The sequence below is a fragment of the Nannospalax galili genome, unplaced genomic scaffold (assembly GCF_000622305.1).
Source record: "Nannospalax galili isolate Female #2095 unplaced genomic scaffold, S.galili_v1.0 scaffold660, whole genome shotgun sequence".
Classification (NCBI taxonomy): domain Eukaryota; kingdom Metazoa; phylum Chordata; class Mammalia; order Rodentia; family Spalacidae; genus Nannospalax; species Nannospalax galili.
In genome coordinates, this window is record NW_008349073.1 from 1,177,357 (window position 1) to 1,201,778 (window position 24,422).

The 24,422-nt window shown below is 40.7% G+C and overlaps 1 protein-coding gene across 4 annotated transcripts in view; it reads right to left on the reverse strand.

Annotated features, from left to right (window-relative positions):
• The window catches only part of Ahcyl2 (adenosylhomocysteinase like 2), a 203,413-nt gene that overhangs the window by 71,253 nt on the left and 107,738 nt on the right, over positions 1-24,422 (reverse strand). Inside the window, exon 1 of one of the 4 annotated variants that reach the window (XM_008846365.3) lies at positions 11,644-11,952. The exons of 2 other annotated variants lie outside the window; for them this stretch is intronic. In XM_008846365.3, the coding sequence (XP_008844587.1) occupies positions 11,644-11,700 (57 nt within the window). In that variant the 5' untranslated portion in view covers positions 11,701-11,952. Of the gene's footprint in view, positions 1-1,968; positions 2,041-11,643; positions 11,953-24,422 lie in introns of those variants that run through there. One more of the 4 variants, XM_008846363.3, reaches the window with a different exon arrangement.

Genomic DNA, 24,422 nt, shown 5'->3' on the forward strand with positions numbered 1-24,422 from the left:
CAAATCAAAATTCATATCATTTATTCAATTAATAACTTTTTCCTTTTTTCCCAACTGAATGTTTGCACAATTTCTTAGATGATTCTTCTGGTTCCAAGGTGGTAGGGAGAAAAGTCTACTGAAAAAGAGCAAAGATATGACAAATGATTCTATTTTCAGTGACAGAAAGATGGATCCTTGATGGACAGAACTCAGCATGAAAGTGGCAGCTGCTGGCTGCACTGCTGCACTCAGAAGTAAGTCCTGAGTCACTGAGTACTGAGACAAGGCGACCAATGCCAAACTAAATTAGCTTAGCATTCACCACCTCTGAAGGGAATTCATAGCATTTCCATAACTATAACAACAAATAAAGCTTTTACAGTGCTCCAGAGTTTGAAAATTGTTTTCAGCAATAGGAAAATTCATTGGACTAGAAGCTCACTGTAAAATGAAAAGTGACAAGTTTGATTATTCTGCTAAAGTATCAATTTATTCCAAAAAGGATAAAGTGCCCTTTCTATGCCCTCTGAAGGGAAATTCATGAAGCTTCACGTCCTTCTAGCACAGCACTCATCATACTGTGTCTGTCTACCTTTCTGCATTCTCTGTAAGATATGGGCTCCATATGAGCTGGGTTATACTCTCAATCCCAAATACTTGCCACAGTCTAGACACTCAATCATGTGTTGAACAATGAACCTCAAATCACCTATTCTATCTTCACTATCTGTACTTGACTGAGTATTAGTAAACATAGTAAGCTTAAGTCTGAAAAAAGTAACTTTTAAGGGTTAACAAACATTGGAAAGAGGGAGAGTAGGGGCTGGGGTAGTGCAATGTCAGGTTCAAACATTGGCATTCACTTCAACCTAATTCAAGACAATCACGTATTCATCTTTTTCAGCAGTGCATCAAGGAAAAGGACTTTCCAAAGGCCACACCAAGTCAGTATCTTCAGTAGTTTCCCCCTTTAAAAAGCCTAACAGATAAATCTTGACTCCCTACACTAACCACACACATCCACATGTGTGTGCACACAGATATGCATGTGTACACAGAGACCACTAGAGGGGGCCAGTCTCTTCCTCTATAGGATGAGAATACTCCTACTTACCCCAGTAACACTAAGTCATACAGAAATCTAGCTGCACTGCCACCTCAAACCAGTGTCAGAGAGCTGAGCTTCCTGTTCTATAGTGTTTTTGTTTGTTTTGTTTTGTTTTGGGTCTTTTTCATCTTTTTGAGACAGGGTCTCCCCTGTAGTGCCAGCTGGCCTGGAACTTACTATGTAGACCAGGCTGGCCTTGAACTCACAGAGAGCCTCCTGCCTCTGCCTCCCGAGTGCTGGGACTAGAGTACTGGGACTAAAGGCATGTGCCATCACACCCAGCTTGTTCTATAGTCTTTTTACCTGTAATAATCCTTTCACCCATGACAAGCTCTTCAGGCACTAAAGAAATAGGTTGTACATTGAGAATCTAGAGGTCTTAATAACTGGTTAGACACTAAATTCAAGCTTCTTCCCCCCCCCCACAAGTTTCTTTAATACAAGAGAATATTAATGAGACTACTTAATATAGTAAATTATATAATTTTCCCAGTAACTAAAGCATGAGTTAAGTGGGTCATTTCTGGTACCTTTCTGTTTTCAGGAGCTAAGCACCATTACATTCCTCGTTCATTTTTATAACACAATGATCTGCCCGCCCCAGTTGTGGACAGAATCTTGACAGAATCTACCTAACTTTCCTACCTTGCCATACACTAGAGTCCGTGCAGGTTCCCCTCCTTTTCCATCTCAGCATTGCCTAATTCCATTAAGCATCAAGGCAAGGGGGAAAGAGGCTGTTAAGGGAGGGGTAGCTCACCATGCACCAGAGGGAAGGACGAAAGCAGGACAGGAGGGGAAGGAGAGAATAAGCAGCTCGCCTTGGACAGTAATGGCCACAGCAGCAGCACAACTGGTAAATAAGAGCTCAGCCTCACCTGGGCTTTAATCCCAGACTTCCTATTGACTATGTATTTCTTCTTGTTGCTCAGCATAGTGACATTACCAGGCAGAAGGTAATGATATTACCGGCAGTAGGCCACCTCTTTGGTACAAGAACCCTTGTGATCAGGCCTTTAAACTTTCCTCCTCAGCAATTCTGCTGGCTCTGGTTCCAGCTTCTTTTTTTTTTTCTCCCCCTTTTGAGGGGGGTGGCTATCCCTGAAGCAGCTCCAACAACCCTTTTAGTCATACAGTCTGGATTTAATAAGGCAGTTCTGTTAGTGGCTCGTCAGCCATTCCTAATTTGGTGGCTGTTTTGCTTTTATGATTATTTTTTCTAAACTCGTAATTACATGGCTCCTTTGACCTCTAAACTTTAACAAATCCCTAGACAAGGCCCAATATACATGTGCATAACAATAGCTTATTTATATAACCTATGGTATTTTTGGCTGCTATAATTAACTTGCTAATTAGGTTCCTTTTTAACCTTACCTCCTCCTTTTCTATGTCAGATGATTTTAGTTAACCTAGTCTCATTAGAAAAAAATTAACTACAGAGCCACTGAAACAATGAAAGAATTTATTAAGAGAAGAGAAAAAAAAATAATGGCGTTAAATGCTCAGGCAGCCCTATTTTATCCTATACTCTGTCCTTAGATTGCCAGGCAAGGGACACTAGATTCAGCTCTGTCACCAAAGAAATCAAAACAATGTTCTCATTCTATTTCTTTACCTATTTCCTTCCTTCCCTCTTTCCCTCACTCCTTCCCTCACACCTTTCCTCCTTCCTAGTATTTATTTATTTAGATATTGGGTCTCGGGGCTGGAGAGATGGCTCAGTGGCTAAGAACACTGGTTGTTCTTGCAGAAGACCCAGGTTCGAATCCCAGCACCCACAGAACAGACCCACATGGCAGCCTACAACCATCCGTTAACTCCAGTTCTAGGGAATCCGGTGCCCTCTTCTGACTTCCATGGGTATTGCATGATATAGGTGTCCTTAACACACATGCGGGCAATACACTCATACACATAAAATAAAAATAATAAATAAAAATTAAAAAAAATAGATATAGGGTCTCATGGTGTAGCCCAGGCTGACCTGTAATTCAAGATCTTCCTGCCTCCATTTCCAAAATGTGTCAACACACCTGACTTGTGCAACCATAGGAACCCCAGCACCAATGCAAAAAGCTGGGCATGGCTGTGCATGCCTGCAACCCCAGCATCACCAGGTAGCTAGAGGCTGATCCCAGGAGCTCACTGGTCTGTCAATCTAACCAAAATGCCGAGCTTCCAGTTCAGTGAGAGACCCCATCTCAAGGCAATAAGGCAGACAATAATAGAGGAAGATATCCAACGTCCTCCTCTGGTCTCTGCATGCACACATAACATGTGCACACCTGCATTCAAGTGTACATATACCACACAACACACACACAACGTTTCCAGAAGGTGTGACCACAAAGAATTTATCTCAAGAGTTTCTAGAATCACAGCAACCTTATTATATGCCAAATAAAGATTCAACCAAAACAAAATAACCACATTATTCATTCTAATTTCTGTAAGGAACCAGGGAAAGCGACACTAGGTTGCCTACTACAGATTTAGGTGGGAATATGATTTAATGAGAGAAGAGAAAAAAAGAAAAGCTTGCTGAGTGCAAGAAAGAGCAAAATGATAGATTAGTTTGGGAGGACAATCTTTCTTTTAAGACAAAAAATGGGCTGGAGAGATGGCTCAGCAGTTAAGAGCACTGGCTGCTCTTGCAGAGGACCAGGATTCAATTCCCAGCACCCACATGGTGGCTAACACCCGTCCGTAACTCGAGTTCCAGGGGACCTGATGCCTTCTTCTGACCTCCTTGGGCTTTGCATGACACAGGTGCACTTACACACATGCAGGCAATAATACACTTACACACATAAAATAAAAATAATAAATTTAAGAAAAGAGAAACGGTCTGGAGAGATGGCTCAGCAGTTAAGAGTACTGACTGCTCTTGCAGAGGACCCAGGTTCGATTCCCAGCACCCACATGGTGGCTACAAACCATCCTTAACTTCAGTTCCAGAGGAATCCAACACCCTCTTCTGAACTCCAAGGCATTGCATGACACGGGTGTACTCACATACATGCAGGCAATACACTCACACAGATTTAAAATATATATATATATATATATATATATATGAGAAAGGATTATGTTGCATAGTGTTCATCAACTTCTCTGGAAGAAGGGGAAGAGTGCTAACGTGTGTTGACTGTCTAGATGCACAGTTTTGTATCTGGGTTACTTCTACCAATGTATACAAGAATATTGAAAAAATTATATTAATTTAATGTGTGTGCACACCACAGAGTGCATGTGGAGGTCAGAGGACAACCTGTGGGAGTCAGTTCTCTCCGAAGTCCTTCCAGCCTTTAGGTTCTGATGATTGAACTCAGGTGGTCAGCTTGGTGGCAAGCACATTTACTCTCTGAGCCATCTGCTGGCCATGTATATGAATCTTAAGAAGTAGGCAGCTGACAAAACAGGAAAGTGATTTTTTCTTTTTTAAGTGGTAGTGATGGAAATTGAATGTAGCGCCTCTGACATACTAGCAAGTGTTCTACCACTGGGTCTTATTCCCAGTCTAGGAAAGTGCATTTCTGAGAGGATGAATTATTTGTCTGAGGTGCCAAGAAGTGACAGACTAGTATTTGAGATGTTCTTTCTACTCTACCTCCACTTAGGGCATGGATCAGAGACTGAAGAGCTCATAGGTGCAATAGCCCCAACTCATTCCTCTTAACTTATCTTTTAATTTGCTTAATTCAAAATTCTTAAAAATTTATCTTCTTATCAGACTAGGTCTCAAAAATGACTCTAGGCAGATGAACTTGAGGCCCTTATCAAACTACAATTCTGAAACAGCTAATTATTAAGAATTAGAATCGTAGGGGCCAGTGAGATAGTTTAGCGGATAAAGGCGCTTACTGTCAAATCTGATGACCTGAGTTCGATCTACAGAGTCCAACAAGTGGAAGGAGACAACCTATTCCCTCCCATGGGTTGTTCTCTGACCTCCACATGAGTTCCATGGTGCAAACTCATACAATAAATAGATGTAAAAAAAGAGAAGAGTTAGAACTCCAATAATCGCTTTGTCAATTTGCCCAATGGCACTACCCAAAAATAAAAACAGAAATAACTGAACTCAAAATTTGATGTTCAACATCACACATGGCAGTTCTGATCTTTTTAAAAATTCACCAAGTGAGGGGCTGGAGAGATGTCTCGGCAGTTGAGAGCACTAACTGCTGTTGCAGAGGACCAGAGATCAATTCCCAGCAGCCAGATGGCAACTAACAACCGTCCATAACTGTAGTTCCAAGGAATTTGATATAGTCTTCTGAACCTCTGTGGGCACCACACAACACAGGTGCACTTACATCATGCAGGAAATACACTCATACACATAAAATAAAAATAACTTATAATAATAATAAACAAAATACTTTATAAAATTTACCAAACGAGATAGACAATAGTTTCCTGCTTGTTTGATAAATCTCTAGAAATTTCTACTTTTCCTCACAAGGCTGTTCATCTTTGTGCATGCTAAGATGGTTCCTTTTTTTAAATTTTATTATTTTTATTCCATGTGTATGGGTGTATTGCCTGCATGTATGTGAGTGCATCCATGTCGTGCAATGCCCCGGAGGTCAGAAGAGAGCTTTGGTTCCCCTGGAACTGGAGTTAAGGATGGTTCGTAGCCACCATGTGGGTGCTGGGAATCGAACCCAGGTCCTCTGCAAGAGCAGTCAGTGTTCTTAACCGCTGAGCCATCTCTCCAGCCCCAAGATGGTTCCTTATTTTATATAATTTTTTTTTGTGTGTATGTGGTCTTTTTGAGACAAGGTCTTCCTGTAGCCCCAGATGACCTGGAACTCGCTATGTAGACCATGCTGGCCTCGAACTCACAGAGATCCACCTGCCTCTACCTCCCAAGTGCTGGGATTAAAGGCGTACGCCACCACACCTGGCATTTTATATAATTTTTTGAGATAAGAGTTTCTCTATGTAGCTTAGGCTCGCCTAGAACTTAAGATCCTCCTGCCTCAGCTTCTAGAGTCCTGGGATTATAGGCATGTGCCACCAATGCCCAGCTGGTTTCTCAATTTTCCTCACTCAGTTGAAAAGGTCCGGTAGCTTAAAGTCCAGCTCCAGATTTGTACCAAATACAATTAGATGCAAGTAAAAGATACCTTTGCTCATAGGCAGTGTCTTGCCACTTAATTTATTTTCTTATCAGACTGGGTCTCAGAAAGGATTTTAGGCAGATGATTAACAAGTTTATTTAACGGTAATTCAACTTGGGTGCATTAGAAGTCTCCAGTCTTCTTAAGAAGACTGGAGACTTACTAGTGATAAAGTGCTTGCTCAGTTCATCCCAGTATCACAAAATAAGCAAGGAAAGATATACCTAGAGGCTTATTAAATCATACTGTTGGGACCCCACCTCAAGTTTTTTACGTCCAGAATGGGACACAAGTTCCATATTTCTAAGAAGGTCCCAGGTGATGTTGATGCAGCCGGTCTGGGGACCACACTTAGAGAAACAGGGTTCTTAGCTGGGTGTAGTGGTACATGCCTTTAATCCCAGAACTTGGAAGGCAGAGGCACGAGGATCTCTGTGAGATCAAGACCATCCTGATCTACATAGTTTCAGGCCAGCTGTGGCACAGGGAGACCCTGTCTCAAAAAGAAAAGAAAAACAAAGAAAAAGAAAAACAGAGTTCTAACACTTTCTTCTTCAAGCACGAATAAAACAACCATGATTTTCTTCACTCTCTCCTCAACCAACCATTTATTCTATACAAGTCTGTGACCACGGAGGTATACTTGTCAGCAGAGAACAAAGGGCTAGTTGAAAGGTCAAGGAATAGAATGAAAGAGATCCTATACCAAGACAAGATCTAAGGAAAACTGGGTTTAATTCTTATTTCCTTGAATTTAAGGCACTTAAGAACAAATGGTTAGAAGCTGGGTGTGGTGGCTCACCCAGTAATCCTAGCACTCAGGAGGAGACAGGTAGGAGGAGACAAGCAGGAAGATTCCAAGTCAGCTTGGGCTACATGAGATCCTGTTCTAAAACACAACACAACACAACTGTCCTGGGTAGCTTTAGTGTCAACTTGACACACCTGGGTTGAGGGAGCCTCAATCGGGAAATTGCCTCTATTGGACTGGCCTGTGGCCATGTCTGAGGGGCATCTTCTTGATGAGTGATGTGGGAGGGCCCAGCCCACTGTGGGTGGTGCCACCCTTGGGCAGGTGGGCCTGTGTTGCATAAGAAAGCAGGCTGAGCAGGGGCCAGGGAAGCAAGCCTGTAAGCAGCGTTCCTCCATGGCCTGTGCTCCAGCTCCTGCCTCCAGGTTCCTGCCCTGAGCTCCTACCTTGGGCTCCCTGATGAACTGCGACCTGGGAGTTGTAAGACAAATAAACCCTTTCCTCCCCAAGTTGGTACTGGTCAGAGTGTTTTGTCACAGCAATGAAGTACAAACTAAGACAACAACAAAACAAAATTAATCAAACAAAAGAGGATCAAGCAAAGATAAATTAGTTAATTCAATTTCAAGTATACAGTTGTATCTTTATTTTTTAACATCTGTGATCTTCAATTGTAAAATGAGGAAAATTAAATGTACTTTGTCTGTCTCAAATGTGTACTGACCTGGGGCTGGGAAGATGGCCCAGTCAGTAAAGTGCTTGCCTTGCAGGCATAAGGATCTGAGTTTGATTCTAGTTCAATCCCCAGAAACCACATAAAAAGAGCTGGGCTTGGTGGCCAGAGTTTATAATTCCAGAATTTGGGAGATGGAGTCAGGCAGATCCCCAAGACCACCATTTACTAGACCAGCTTGCTGGTCAGCTAGCCTAGCTTAGTTGGTGAGTTCCAGGACAGGAAAAGATTGTCTCAAAAAGCAGTGGACAGTATCTGAAGAACACCTGAGGTTGTCCCTAACATCTATCCCTCCCCCAACAGAGATAAGGCATAAAAATGGGTACTGACAAAATAAGAATATAAGAGGGTTTTAAGGATTACATCGTGATACATAAGCCTAAAATATTATTATTTTTTTTCTTTTTTTTAGTCTTTTTGAGACAGGGTCTCCCTGTAGCTCCAGCTGACCTGGAACTCACTATGTAGACCAGGCTGGCCTCAAACTCACAGGGATCTGCCTGTCTCTGCCTTCCAAGTGTCGGGATTAAAGGCATGTGCCAACTTACCCAGCCAAAATATTAATATTTCTATTTGGTGAATAGTTCCAGAATCCATGGATGTCTATCCTCTAAAAGGCATATAAAATTTTGTGTTTGTGTATATTTTCCTGGGGGAAAGCAGAGAGTTTTCATCAGTTTCTCAAATGGGTCTTTATTTTCAGTGCCAACTCTGACCTACAGTCAGAGCTACAGTCAAGCTACCTCAACCACCACTTACTAGACAGCATGAAGGTATTGCCAAGTAGAGATGGTTCAAATATTCCTAAAAGACATCTCTCATTTCTAAGCCAAACAATCTGAAAAAAAAAAAATGCTGTTTACCTACAAAAGGGATTACTTCTAACCCCCAAAATACTATAGCAAACTGGTTCTGTGCTCAAGATGGCTAATCTATCATATTTCACATGGAAAAGTACCAAACACTACACAGACTGGGTGGGAGGAGAAAATATTAAAATATGAAAAACAAAACAGTTACTGCTATCTTCATGGATATAACATAAGGCATTTTACCTGACAGAAAGGCTTAAAGGTTTCTCAGGGAAAAAGAAATAATTTAATAAAATCTTAAGTGTTTTCCAACCTTTCAGCTGTTTAACTGCCTGAATAAGACTAAGAAAATCCTTTACATGAAAATAACTGAAGCAGAGGCCTCAGCAGAAGTTTCCAGTGACTGATGAAAAAGTCACCAGAAGCTTGTCAGTTCTTGGACTTGGGGTTCTTCACATTCTGTCCTGGCTTGTATTCCTACAGGATTCTGGGATGTCAGCTGTTGGGTATGGTCCAAGTCCTATTGCAATCCCAGGGGCACACAAGTCTCCCACTGCTAGTGATTACTAACAAGGGATGGGGGAGAGGGAAGAGGTGCTCCTTCTCTGCTGTTTGTTTCTCCTGAAAAGCCTTGTGAGTGGTCTCTGCTTCCTTTGGTAGTGAGTTCATGACACTAAAGTGCAAACTGAAATGTGAGGCAGATATTTGTTAAAACTTTCTTGATATTTTGGCCTAGTACGGGAGCTAGCTCTAGAGCCTTCCCTTAGGGATTAAAAGGCACTTCTGCAGTCTATAGGTAAGATCTGGAGATCTGTAGGCAATACTCTGGAGGTGCTCAGTAGCTAACTGCTGGCTAAGCAGCTATAGGTGGCCAGGTCAGAAGTTAATGACTTGTGTGGTATCTGAAAGAAAGCCTCAAAAGTCTTTGGCAAAGAAAGATAGCAAGTGAGCCAATGGCATTCCTGAAGACAAGCCTCTCCCTACCGATTCTCACAGTTTTTCAAAAACTACTGATCAAAGGTATCTTCCTGTTTTTTGAGATAAATGGCCAAGAAATTGCTAAATGAGAGATACCATATTAAAAAACAGAGCAGAGCTAAGCTATGCTTTATTTTAAAATGTCCTCTTAAAAACTAGGAAGCTGTAGTCAGACCCTTTAAGCAACAGTCCTAACTCCTTTAGGGCAGTTTGCCCGTTCACATAAACAGAAGGACGGCAATCAAGATTTTTAGAAGCAGCTCTTTTGAGAGGACATGCCAACAGGGAAGACAGTGAGGAATGCTCCTTACAGAATATAAGTTACTAGAAAACTTCTACTGACTCTGAGGGACACATTTATATCCAACCAAATTTTTTTGCAATATTCTTTTAGAGAAACTCTTAAAATTTAGTACCTTAATGTGGTCCCTCCTCTAAGAAAACCAAATTTCTTACTCCCTCTTCTTATTAGTAAGGGCTGAAGATTCAAAAACCATGCAAAATCAAAAGTTTAAAAGCTAGCCAGAATTATTAAATTAATCATTTCCATGAAGCTAAGTCACTATATTTGAAATAATCTTATGGATAAGTAGATTTTTTTTCCATCAAATATTTTTACATCTGAGTATAATGCTTTAAAATACTAAGAACAACAGCAGTAGCCTCTACAAATATATAATATAGCTGTAAAACAATTAACAGGTAGAATTCTCCACTGGGCCTTTGTTAGGACTACTATATATTTAATCTCATTATCTCAACAGCTATTTCTTCAAATCTTTTTTTTTTTTTTTCTTTTTGAGTCAGGGTCTCTCTATAGCCCCAGTTGGCCTTGAACTTAGATATCCTCCTGCCTCTGCCTCCCAAGTATTGGGATTAAAGGTGTGTGCCACTATGCCTGGCTTCAAGTCCCTAATTTTATAAACATTAAAGAGAACTTAGAATGTAATGTAGAAAGTGTAATAACTTTACCATAAGGAAATATACAGACAGGGTACAAGAAATCAGGTTAAATCTAGAAGAAACCAGTTAGAACAATAAGGGGTTTATGAAATCAACAGTTGAAGGCTGGTGAGATAGCTCAGCAGGCAGAGTAACTTGTTGGTAAGCCTGACAGCCTGAGTACAATTCCTGGCACCTACATGGTGTAAGGGGAGAACCAATTCCCACAAATTGCCCTTTAATCTCCACATATATACACACATGCTGTGGCATGGGCACTAACCCTCCTCCAATAAAAATAATAAAATATAGGTAATAAAAAATTTTAAATAGTTGAAATTGAATTAAAAAAACCTAAGATTTGTTGTTGTTGTTCTTTGTTTTTGAGACAAGGTCTGTTGTAACACAGAATGGCCTCAAATTCACTATGTAGCAGAGGCTGGCCATGAATTCCTGATCCTCCTGTCTCTACCTCCCAAGTGCTGGAATTACAGGCCTGTGCTACATGCCCAGCTCCAAAATGTTGGGGTTTATGTTACAAATGAATATCGACTTCATTATTCTTTTACTAAAACTACTCATCAGACAAATACTTAGAAGAACTGTATAAAGAGAAATAAAGAAGAGTTACCGAAAGATTTAGTTGAAAAAAAAAAGGACAGGTAATGGGGAAATGTTTAAATCTTTGCCGAGACTTGTGAGAGCAACATTTTTATAAGATCTGGTTTTGCATCCTCCTTTTTCCATATTTTTGTCTTTATCCCTACAAGGCACAACTAATCATCAACTTCAAAGAGAACACAAAGTAATCAAAGAATAATCCCATCTGTGCAGTACACCAGCACAGTAGGCCAGCTCCCATCCACCTCAGAGACAGCCAGGCAATCAGTCTGTTGCCCCTGGTCAGCCACTATTCAACCTCCCTTCCTTAGCTTCTCTGGCCATTAAGAAACAGGAGTTCCAGGCCTGCTGGGGTTACAGAGAGACCCTGTCTCAATTAAAAAAATTTTTTTTTAATTTAAAAAAGGTAAAGAAAGAAACAGGAGTTACCCAGTGCATAGGAGTTAATCAGAAGAGTAATAATTGTTTTTCTAGCAATAGCTCTCCATAGGAGCTTCTTACAGATGACCCTTGTCAGCAGTCAAAAAAGGCTTCCTTTTGTTATTAAGACACAGAAGGAAAAACAAAGTGACCAGAGAACTCACCATCCACTCAGGCATGTGAAAAGCTGAGGTGCCCTCATTACCATCCCACTTCTCCATAGTGCAGGCTTGGGTAAGGTTAAGTCCTAAAGTAAAACGGAAAACTGGTTTGGAAAGGCCAGAGTTACCCAAGGGCCCCAATGCAGACCCAAATTTAGAAAAGAGTTAGAGGCTAAGAGACGCTGCATCTCTTTTCACAGAAGCCTCCTGTTTGAATCAAGACCACTGAGCAACTGCCTGACAAACTCTTACCAGCCAACCTCAAAGCCTTCTGCTTCTGATTCCAAATCACAGTGGATGCAAAGGTCTGCACTGTAGTTCCTAAAGGACACTCACTGCTACCCCACTTGACGGCACCTTCTCTCTGGGGACTTTCTGCAGCAACACGCACGCTGGCTTCCTTCTTTCCCCTGGATAAGGCACTGGTTAATTTTCTCCCGCCTCTCAGGACACGTCACTGGAAGTGCTGATACCAAGATCAATAAAGACCGAGGTCAAGAAGGCAGTCCTCTTTCTCAAGAGCTGCTTGATTTGGATCAGTACAGTAAACAGGCGTTTCCTTGAAATAAGAGTTCCTTATGGCTTTCAAGTTCAAACAGCTATGCAGAAGTTCCCTGTCTGCTTCCACCAGAGAGCTGGCACCACCACTTATCTCAAATTAAATTCCTATTGCCTGGGAAGCTTGGATGAAGCCAGAGAAGATCTTTTTTACAAAGTCAAAACTTCTAAAAGTACTGAAAGAAGTTCTAGAATCACAGCTCCCTCTGCTGGCTCCTGTGTGATATACAAGGTCTAAGGAGCGCTGGCTACAGAAACCACACAATACAGATTGTAAGGCCAGTCGGGTATCACCCTCATAGTGTGGGTTTTCAGGAGACTGGGGTTCTCAGACAAGACTCTTACTGCCTCAAAGTGCAATACTCATTTTTGCTCATAGGTCTGATGTCAGGAAGAAATAAGATGCCAGTGCAGTAGTCCTTGCAGTGCAACTGCCAGTAGTTGTTTCTACTTTCTCCTCTCTGCACACTTCATAAGTTTGGAAATAAAACATAACTAGAAAAAACATGAATTTATACCTGCTTAGTTCATTCCTACAGTATATTATCCAATAAGAGTACCACAGAGATACCAGATGTGTGGTACGTCCCTATAATCCCAGCACTTAGGAGGTAAAGGCAAGAGGATCAGGAGTTCAAAGTCATTCTCAGCTACACAGTGGGTATGAGGCCAGCTTGTGCTACATGAGATCTATTTAAGAAAGTAACAACAGAAAGAGTGCCACAGAGGGCTGAGAGTATTGCTAAATGGTAGAGCAGTTGCCTATCATGTGCAAGGCTCTGGGTTCAGGGCCCACTTATAAAGGAAGCCCAATAACACAGACCTGCAAGAAACAGAGGCTTTTTAAAAAAAAGTATTATTTATTATTAGTATGTGTGCATGATATGTGTGTGTGGATGTATATGCCACCACATGTGTGTTGAGGTCAGAGGACAACTCTACGGAGTGGTTCTCTCATGCATCTTTACATAGGTTCCAGGAATTGAACTCAGGTTGCCAGGCCTGCACAGCGAAAATCTTTACCTGCTGAGCTATCTCACAGGCCCAGCATCAGAGACTTTTTAAGTGTTAATTTCCATTGCAGAGGATAATTTCTCTGAAGTTAATTATCATAATATAATTGATTATAGGCTTGTTCTCCTTTGGGCTTCATACCTCAAAAGCATGAGTCCTCTAGATGGGGAATGGAGGGAAGGATAGTAATACCTAGGGAAGATTTACTGTAAGATGTCAGTAAGAGGGCAGAATTCAAATGACTGACCAGAGGTCTAGACCCAGTGAGCTGTTTTACTTGCTATTTCCTGAGGTAAAAACTGTATAGGTGGCAGCCATGAGCAAGTTGGTTTTGTAATCAGACAGACGGGGGTAAGAATCCAAGTGCTGCCACAGATTTAACCTCCCTATCACTCTAGTTTTCTAATAAATCAAAATAATCAATACCTCCTGGAGTTGATGAAAGATTTAAGAGGGGCGCATACACTAACACCTTAACAACAGCTCTGAAATAATGTCATTACTATGCGTCCTGTCTTGTCTCATGCCTTTGCTCGGTGCCATTTTCTCATGTTCAACTGCATTAGTTTCTACCTTCACCTCCATCACCTTCACTTGTTCAAGTTCTACAGCTGCATGAAACCTCACCTAAAAACAGAAATCCCCATTCCCTTTAACATTGTCCTTTGGCTATACCACTATCCCTAGCCCTCCTCAATCACAGTTGTGTCCACGTGTTCACCCCTTGTTAGACTCCAGGCTCTTCTAGGGCCTAGCCAACTTTGATTTCGCTCTAGAGCCTGGCTTGTAGTAGCAGCCTTAGGAATTATCATGGAAGCTCTAAAACTCTGCATGCTGTATGTTTATCTTACAACACTCTGGGAACAACTTGCATAAATCACTATAGTAAAAATGTTTATGTCCATTTTATAGGCTTTGACGTATTATTTTACATCTACAAGGGTTAGTTATATTACTGACCACAGGTATGACTTTATTTTATGGTGAGACTTTAATTATATTATTTCTCCAGAAATATATGATGTACTGTCCATTGCTTCATCTGCATCAATTATAAACCATTCTGATCTGCATCATAATGAAGCTCTTAAGAACAAATCAAGGTCAAAAGTCTGTGTTACTACTAGAAGAGAGCCTAATTCTTAGAATTACATATTTCAGCAATCAGCAAATTACTAAATACTCTTGCTTATAGTCTCTATATTATGATTAAGTAAATAGAAGATGCTAATGTTAAGTCATGAAAAAAAAACTTTCAAGGAACTATGATTAGCAATAAACCCAAGAAAAAATATCACATTAGTAGTCTAAACATTGTTTTCTTTTTAAATTTTTTGAATTTATTTATTTTTATTTTATGTGTACTAGTGCATTGCCTACATGTGGAAAAGTGCACCTGTGTTATGCAATGCCCACAGAGGTCAGAAGAGAGTGCTGGATTCCTCTGGAACTGGAGCTATGGTTGGTTGTTAGCCACCATGTGGATGCTGGGAATCAAACTCAGGTCCTCTGTAAGAGCAGCCAGTGCTCTAACCACTGAGCTATCTCTCCAGCCCCAATTTTTGTTTTCTTAATGTAGGTTTTTTTTTTTTTTAAAGTCTTTTTGAGACAGGGTCTCCCTGTAGCCCCAGCTGTCCTGGAACTCACTATGTAGACCAGGCTGGCCTTGAACTCACAGAGATCCGCCTGCCTCTGCCTCCTGAGTGCTGGGATTAAACAAAAATTAACTTCATTTGAAAGCTACAACCTTATTCTTCCTTTCTGTGCTGACTCAAAAATAAAATTTACACTTTATTACATCTGAGAATTTAGGGTGTATTAACTGACATGAATTGTGTAATGCACAAGATATAGGTGTAGGTACCAGCTATAAACTTGGTTCCAATATAATTTAATTTCATCATAATGCATCCTAGAAGATCTATCCACAGCCAAGGTAGGAGTGAGACCACTGCACATTACAGACTCTCAGCATGTAGGTGAGGAATGAGCAACTTCAACAAAGTGTACCAGCCCCTGCAGCCATCTACTCTACAAAAAAATGACCAAATATATAAATAACTCAGAAGAAACTCATTTTAACTCCAGGACAGCTCAATGTCCTAAATACCAGTGGTGTTCCTACCAATGGTGATTGTAGGATCATAACTTCTGAGGGCATGCCAGATGACCTGAAGTCAGAGTAAATATGTCCTTGGGGCTGAAAAGACAGAAAGCAAGTATTTATACAGGTCAAATCCAACAAAGCACCAGATAGTGAAAAAGTCATTATGTGGCAGAAGTTTCACACTAAAGTTGATGAATCTGGAAACTAGCATCTAAGGCACAAGGCAATAAATAAGAATGTGCTCCTGGGCCAGCAAGACGGCTCAGGGAGTAAAGGCACCTGCTGCCCAGCCTGATGACTTGAGTTTGATCCCTGAGACTCTCATGGTGGAAGAAAAATGACTCCTTCAAGTTGTCCTTTGACCTCTACATGCATGCCTTGGTGCGTGAACATGCGCACACGCATGTGCACGCGCATGCGCGCACACACACACACACACACACACACACGCACACAAATAACAAATTAATTAAAAGAATGTGCGCCTATCTTCTAATCCTGTCTTGTTACTATGGCTTTATGGGAGATTTGAAGTGATCTTTCCAGGTCCAACATTCAGTATTTCTAATTCATTTGGTTTCTCTGAGGCCATAACTAAAAATCATTGTGATTTTTTAGCCATTTCAGTCATAGTTCGTTGAAGGCTAAGATTCCTATTGACCTTCAAAGATCAATCTGCTCAATTACAGGTTGGTTGGAAGTAGGTAGGCCTCAAATCTCTCCTGCTCCTGGTTATGGTACTGAAGACTTAGGCAGCAGACTGAGGTGCTATTAGGAAGATGCAGAAGCTTTGAGAGGTGGGGGTCTAGTTGGAGGGTGTTAAGTCATTAAGCGTGTTCCTTTGAGGGGATATTGGGATCCTGGTCTCTTTCTCTCTCTGCTTTCTGATAGTCATGACGGAACAAAAGATACTCCTACCAGGACCATAGGCCCAAAGCAATATGGCCATATGACCATGGACTAAAATCTCCCTTACAGCTTGTTTATCTTAAACATTTTGTCACAAACAGAACACTAACATGACTCTTCAAACTTGAAATGCCAATGCTAACACAACAGAGGGATTCATATCCTCATTCATGGTAGGAATTTTACTTCTCACTTCCTCAGTGATCTGAAGACTCATATCCCATAGTACTTTAGACTCAACATTTAAGTATCACCATTACTGGTAAAGATTTACAGGCTTTAAAGCTGGACAGACTTATGGTTGAAGGTTAGCTCCAACACTTATCAAGTTATCCTCAGGTAAGCTATATAATTTTTAAAGCCTTTGTTTCTTCATTTGTTAAAAAGGATAATAATCTTGTCCTTGTACTTTGGCTTTTTATTTTTTTTGTCTTTTTGAGACAGGGTCTCCCTGTAGCCCCAGCTGTCCTGGAACTCACTATGTAGACCAGGCTGGCCTAGAACTAATAGAGATCTGCCTGCCTCTGCCTCTTGAGTGCTGGGATTAAAGGCATGCATGCACTATGATGCCTAGCTTCAATCAGTGTCTTTTTTTAAAAAAGCATAATCTTTTTTTTTTTTTAAAAGCACAGGTGTGCATGGCAACATACATCAGTAAATCCCAGCAATCAGGAAGCAGTAGGAGGATTAAGTTCAAGGCCAGCCTGTATGTGAGACCCTGACTCCAACCAAGCAACCAAAACAAAAAAGGTAACAAGTACTTAAAATAGTAATAGTAGCTGGACTTTATCAGTGCTAATTAAAATTTACTATTATTGCTAATAACGCATATATTCTGCTTCCCAATATACCCCATCTGGTTTTGGAGCCCAGCCCGACTTCAAACTCACTATGTAGCTAAGGGTGACCCTGAACTTCTGATCCTCCTCTCTTCACCTCCCAAGTGTTGGGATTATAGGCATGTACTTGTTAAGCCCAATTTCAAGTAGTGCTGGGGACTGAACCCAGGGCTTCATGCATGCTAGGCAAGCACTCCACCAATTGACCTACATCCTCAGCCCCAAATCCATCTTTTCTTCTTACATATGGTAATTTTATTCATTTACTCAAACCACAAATATTTATTATCTACCACATGCTAGCAGCTTAGACAGTCCCTGCCTTCAAGATGTTTAGAGCCTTGGAAGGTAGAAACCGTTAAATAAAAAGATTCAAATTCCAGCACTGGAAAAAAAAGAAAAAGAAAAAGCAGGGACTACAGCTCAGTGGTAGAATACTTACCTAACATGCACAAGGATTTAACACCCAACACTGCAATAAATAAATAATGAAAGTATGAAAACATCATCTAAGTACAGCGAGATGTGGGGGTATATGGCAAGGGCATCATCAATCATGTATTAGGGGTATGGCATCAGAGATGCTCCATTTACATGGAAAGAGAAAGGATGTGCAGGAGTTACTGGTGTGTTAAGGAAGGGGACTGAGAAGAGTATTCCAAATGTAAGGAAGAACACGAATGCTATAATGTCTCTTGCTGTATCTCCTTTCTTCCTAATAGCAGCTATCTGAAGCCTGATCATCATCATGTCCTTTTAAATCAGTGCCTCCCAAAGATGAATGTGCATATAAATTGTTTGGAATCTTAGAATTCCCATTTTGATTTAGTTTGTATCAGCTGATACCCAGCTCACAGATGAGGCCCAGGATGCTGAGACGAGGCTTTGAGGTAAGAAGGGAGATAATTCCATCCCTATAATGACCTACAGGGATGTTAAATTCAACTTATTTACACATGATTACCAACAACTTGGTCATCTTGAATCTGATCCTATCACTGCCTTGTTTATAATGCCCCAGTGTGCCCTACTGTAAATAAAGTCCAAACTCTTTAGCATGTTTTTGCCTTGGCCTCTGCAAAGGCCTCAGCTCTCCATATACTCCCTCCCCAATGAGCAAATGCTCAAGTGAGCACATCTTTCAAATTTTACAGCTTAGCCAAAATTCCTTCCATACACATTTCCAGTTCCTGGTCTAGGTTAAGAATGAATTCTAGGCTGACCATGGTGACACAGGAAGATGGCCCAGTAGGTAAAGTGTTTGCTGCATAAACCTTATGACTCAAGTTCAGATCCCTGGAACCCATACAGAAAGGCAGATCCTGTAATCCCAGCACTCCTACAGTAGTAAGCTGTAAGGCAGAGGCATAGGAATCACATAGAAGTTAACAGGCCAGACAGACTGGAGGAAGCAGCACAGTGGCAGGAAACAAGAGAGATCCTGTCTCAAAACAAAAGTGGAAGGCAAGAATTGATTCCCAAAGTTGTTCTCTGACCTCCTCATGCCACGGCAAGTATATGCCCGTACTCACAGGCACATCATACAGATCTCTCTCTCTCTCTCTCTCTCTCTCTCTCTCTCTCTCTCTCACACACACACACACACACACACACACACACACCACACACACATGGAATCAATTCTACAAGTTATTGAATAATCCCTGCCATAGTACACATTAGTGTGATACTATAATTGGTCATTTGTCTATTCCTACACTAAAATTATAAGCAATTAAGGGCTGAGATTGTTGTCTTATTCGTGTATCTCAAGTGCCCAACATCTAATACAAACAATGAATATGTGCTGCTAGGAAAAAATAATTAGTGCAGAGGAAAGTTCAAAATAATAAATACAGGGCATGTATCTCAAGGGTAAAAGGAAGGAAAAAGAGAAACAGGTATGAATAAGAAATGATGAAAACATAAATAGAAGCAACTATAACAAAATTATAAGTACACCTTCTTGCCACTGACTAACCATTGTTTCTCAATAAGCACTTAAGCCAATTCAGAGACTGCAGCATACCAAAGACAGCACCAAGCCAACTTTTTCACTTCCGGTTAAGTCTTTAGAACCTGGGAGTGGAGTGTGGACTTAAATCCTCAATTCTCATGACATAGCAAATACAGATCTACTTAGGTCAGAGTTCAGTTTGCAACACACTGAGCACCACCAGCTAAACCTGCCCTTGAAGAGAAGTCAAATTTTGTCTTGAAAACATCTTAAACTAGAAAACAACCAGAGTGGGAAAGAATTGGCATTCATGTTGAAGGTGGAAGGTAAAATAATGACGTGTGTTGTCATTAAATAAATGTACAATATAGATTTTTTTTTACCATACTTCTTTTTAAAAAATATTTTATTATTTTTATTTTATGTGTACAAGTGTATTGCCTGCATGTATGTGAGTGAACCCACGTCATGCAATGCTGCAAAGGTCAGAAGAGGGCTTCGGATACCCCTGGAACTGGAGTTAAGGACGGTTCGTAGCCGCCATGTGGATGCTGGGAATTGAACCCAGGTCCTCTGCAAGAGCAGTCAGTGCTCTTACCTGCTGAGCCATCTCTCCAGCCCCACCATATTTCTTTTAAAATAAACTTTCTAAGCCGAGTATGGTGGTGCACGCCTTTAATCCCAGCACTCAGGAGGCAGAGGCAGGTGGATCTCTGTGAGTTCGAGGCCAGCCTGGTCTACAGGGAGACCCTGTCTCAAAGACAAAAATAAAATGAAATAACACATTCTAGAAGCATAACTTATCTACATAAAAAGTACACAAATCAAAAGATTGTAGATTGATGAAAATTTTAAAGTCTACACAGCTATGTCACCAATCACAGATAAGAATATCCCAGTATCCTGCAGCCTTTACTTTGTGCCCTTAGTTACTGGCCTTCCTTCTTCCTAAAGGAAATCCTTACCCTTAGCTCCATCATCTTGATCAGCCTATTTTGAATTTCATATATTATAAAATGTATAGTCTTAGCTGTCTGTTTCTTTTCAGTGTGTTTTAAAGACTAATCTACTTTAGGTTGGCAATATAGCATAATAGCAAAGTGCTTACTTAGCATGCATAAAGTCCTGTGTTCACATGTGGTGGTACATGTTTGTAACCTCAGAAGCTGAGATCCAGAGAGATTAAATAACTTCCCTCAGAGCCTTATGGCATTCTTTTTCTCCAATTGTTTTGTTTTATTTATTTCCTTTTCAGAAGGTGATATTTCTTTTATCTGTTAATTTATCTTCTTTCTGTAAATTTTTTTTATCTTCTTTTTTTTTGGTCTTTTTGAGACAGGGTCTCCCTGTAGCCCAGCTGGCTGAAACTCACTATATAGACCAGGCTGGCCTTGAACTCACAGAGATCCACCTGCCTCTGCCTCCCGAGTGCTGGGATTAAAGGCATGCGCCATTATATCTGTGACCTTTGATAAGAGTTTCTGGATGCCTTAATGTTCAGAAACCCCTCATAATTAACATGGACTAAATAGAGTTAACCCCCTTCTGGGGGTGGGGATTGGTTACAGAACCCCTCTTCCAATACCAAAACCTGAGGATATTTAAATTCCTAACAAAATGGTGTGGTGGTTGGAATGAGAATGTCCTTCATAGGCTCCAAGTATTTGGACATTGTTTCCAGTTGGTGGTGCTGTTTTGGAAGGTCTTAGAAGATATAGCTAAGCTGGAGGAAGCTCATCACTGGGGGCAGGCTTAGAGAGTTTTTAAGCCTTACTGGATCTCGAGTTGCTCTCTTGCTTCCTGTGCCTGCGTGATGATGTGAAAGCTTAGCTTCCGCTGCTCCTGTTCCTGCCACCTCCAGCCACCATGCTTCCCCTCCATGACGGACTGTAATTCCCCTGGAACCATAAGCTTAAATAAACTCTTCCTTCTATAAATTGCTTTGGTCAGTGTTTCTATTACAGCAAGAGAAAATGACTAGTATAAATGGTATAGTATTTACATAGAACACCTATCTTTCTCTATGCTTCAAATCATCTCTAGATAGTCCGTAATATAGTAAAATGTAAAAGCTATGCAAGTAGTTGTTATACTGTACTGTTTGGGGAATAATGACAAGAGGAAAATGTTAAGTATCCAGATCCATAAAACATTTTTTTGATTGACTGATTGATTTTGGTCTTTTTGAAAAATCAGGCCCAGCTAGCCTGGAACTCACTATGTAGACCAGGTTGGCCTTGAACTCAGAGAGATCTGCCTGTCTCTGCCTCTCAAGTGCTGGGACCACAGGCATGCACCACTATTTATAAAAATAAATAAAATATTTATTTTTACGTGTATGAGTGTTTTGCATGTTTTGTAAGTGCACCCATGTTGTGCAAAGCCCCTAGAGGCCAGAAGAGGGTGTTGGATTCCCTGGAATTGGAGTTACAGATGGTTGTTAGCTGCCATGTGAGTGCCAGGAATGGAACCCGGGTCTTCTGAATTGCTGGTGCGTCTTTTAATTTTTCTAGAATGAAAATATACCACATTGCTCTTCTATTAAGAGAAAAATAAATGTGTGGTAGAGTAATATCCCCTTAAGATATATGTCCTAATACTCTTGCTTTGTAACAGAAAGAAAAAAAAGAGTAAAAAAGGAGTAAAGAGACAACCTATTTTTCCCCCGAGACAGGGTCTCTCTGTAACCCCAGCTGGCCTGGAACTCGCTCTGTAGACCAGGCTGGCCTCGAACTCACAGAGATCTGCCTGCCTGCGCCTCCCGAGTGGTAGGATTAAAAGCCTGCGCCAGCTCGCCCAGCGCAAGAGGGAGCTTATAGATTTGATGACAATGAGATCTCACATCTAAGAGGTCCTTCCTTTCATACTATGAACCGTGGGATAATGGCATGAATGGGGGGTGGGTCTTGGGGGGAAGGCAAAGAGACAATTCCTTTAAAGAGATACAGTTAGCATATTGTATTGCCAAAATAGATAAATAGCAACCACAGTGAATTTCTAAGTAGGGCAGCAATATCTCTGCAGAATGATGTGATTAAAAATATGCTCAGGAAAGATGGCTCATTCTGTATAACTTATACCTTCAAGGGAGAATGTAGTAGACACAAATGAGAACAATTTGAGGTCAACCTTGAAGAAGCTATAGTCTGGATCTCCAGAGTATGACTGCAAGAAAGAAAAAGAATGTAAAGGAAGAACTAGCAGGATTGCCACTTAAAAAAAATATCAGTATGAGTGTTTTGCCTGCATGCATTTAAGTGCACTCGTGCATGCAATGCCCACAGACATCAGGTGGCATTGGATCTCCTGGGACTGGAGATTTGGATGGTTGTAAAGGTGCAAAGTAGGTACTGGGAACTGAACCCAGGCCAGCCAGTGCTCATAGCTGCTGATTCATCTCTCCAACCTTGATTAACACAACATTCAAATTCCATGCAGCTGACAACTTACATCATGGCAGTTGCTATGTTTGTAATAAGCACTATGATTGTCTCTTGTTACTAACCCCTTTCCTACCAAAATATAAAATGTGACTATTCTTTTTTTTGGTCTTTTTGAGACAGGGTCTCCCTGTAGCCCCAGCTGTCCTGGAACCTCACTATGTGGACCAGGCTGGCCTTGAACTCACAGAGATCCGCCTGCCTCTGCCTCCCAAGGGCTGGGATTAAAGACGTGCACCACCACGCCAAGCTTAAAATGTGATTATTCTTTAAACTTCTTTGGTTGTTTTCACCTTTTCCCATGATAATCAAATATATAATAATCCACTGAGTTCCAAGGCAAATCAATCAAGCATAATCATGATTAGAAAAGCAGTTATTTTTATATCTAAGGACAAGGCATTATATATTCGACAAACAAAAGTACAAGAAGAAAAAATTGTCCTAGAATATGAATCTTATAGATAACCTCCTACAGGGCTGGAGATGAAGCTCAGTGGTAGAGAGCACTTGCCTAGCATGTGCAGGACCTAAGTTCAATCCTTAGCACCGCAAAAATCCTACTGAGTGAATATCTTCCCTGTCACTCAAATAAATCATTCATTGTCCAACAGCCAATTTCTGAAACTTCTGCTGATGTCTAAGCTAATAACATGTGTTTGGCACTTTAAAATCTGTGTAGAGAAATAGTCAAAGGTGATTTTTATTATTTGAGGCAGTTATATTCTATAAAGTTGGCACAAACATTGAACTTGCCAACAGTGTAAAACTGCTTCTAGAGGACATAAATACAGGGTTCATGTGATCAAGTAATGGGTAACTGTTTTAGGAGTATTTCTGATTATTTGTGGTTTTGTTTCTGTGCTGGAGATTGAACCAAGAACCTTGAACATGCTAAGCATATATGTACTCTGTCATTGTGCTACATTCCCACCTCTATGGGTATTTCTGTTTAAAGACACGGTCTTTAATATATACTATTGATTCACTAACTTCAAACCTATAGTCAACAACAATATATATTTATCTAGCACATTTTCTTGATAAGAAATATCACAGACCTTTTTGTGTTTAGGAACATTAGATAGCACTTTAACTAGAGTTTGTTTTAAACAGCAAAATCACAAAAACAAAAGGAAAAAAAAAAACACACCACCAAACCCAAAACAGCTGGCACTGGCTAATGATGAAAAGGGCATTCATTGACTGTTTGAGAACTGATTACGACAAGAAGGCCGAGCAGTGTTTTATTTGACCTCAACTGGGAACATGTATGCCAGGGGACTCAATTTTTTTGCTACTTAGGCATGTCCATGAAGGATCCTAAAAAGACCACGAGTATTTTTTGGCTGCACATAAATTTTCTTGAGTTATTTACTCAATTTGCAAACGAGGGATTTGCACATAAAGAGGACTGACTGCTATTGTGTTGTGTTCCATGTTCTGGATGATTCCAAAGCAAGTTCACTCTATAAAGGTTATAAGGCAATTTTTGCCTGTAAGAGCTATAAATACCTCTCATGAGGTTCATTTGTTTTTCTAAGTACAGTTCTCTACAGGATAAAGATGATTTAGTCATATACATAGGCTGGAGATTTGGCTTAATTGTAGAGCATTCCTAGCATGTATGGGGCCTTGAATTTGATCCCAGGACTACAAAAACAAAACAACTCCCTCCCTGCCATTGTGGACGTCGTACTATTAAGAGGAGTCTATACCTGGCTGCAAGAGAAGATCTTAATATCATCCATAGTAAAGACTTATAAGGAACCATATGCAGCTATGCAAGACTACAAGTAGTCACACCTACACTCAGGGTGTCCAGTTGCTGAAAACAACCCAGGCACACAGATAGGTCAATGTAACCCAGTGATTCTGCCCCATTTCCTTACTTAGCCTTTCCTTTTCGTCTCCACACCAGCCACCAAATGTTCTTTTCTCAAATGTCAAATATAAAT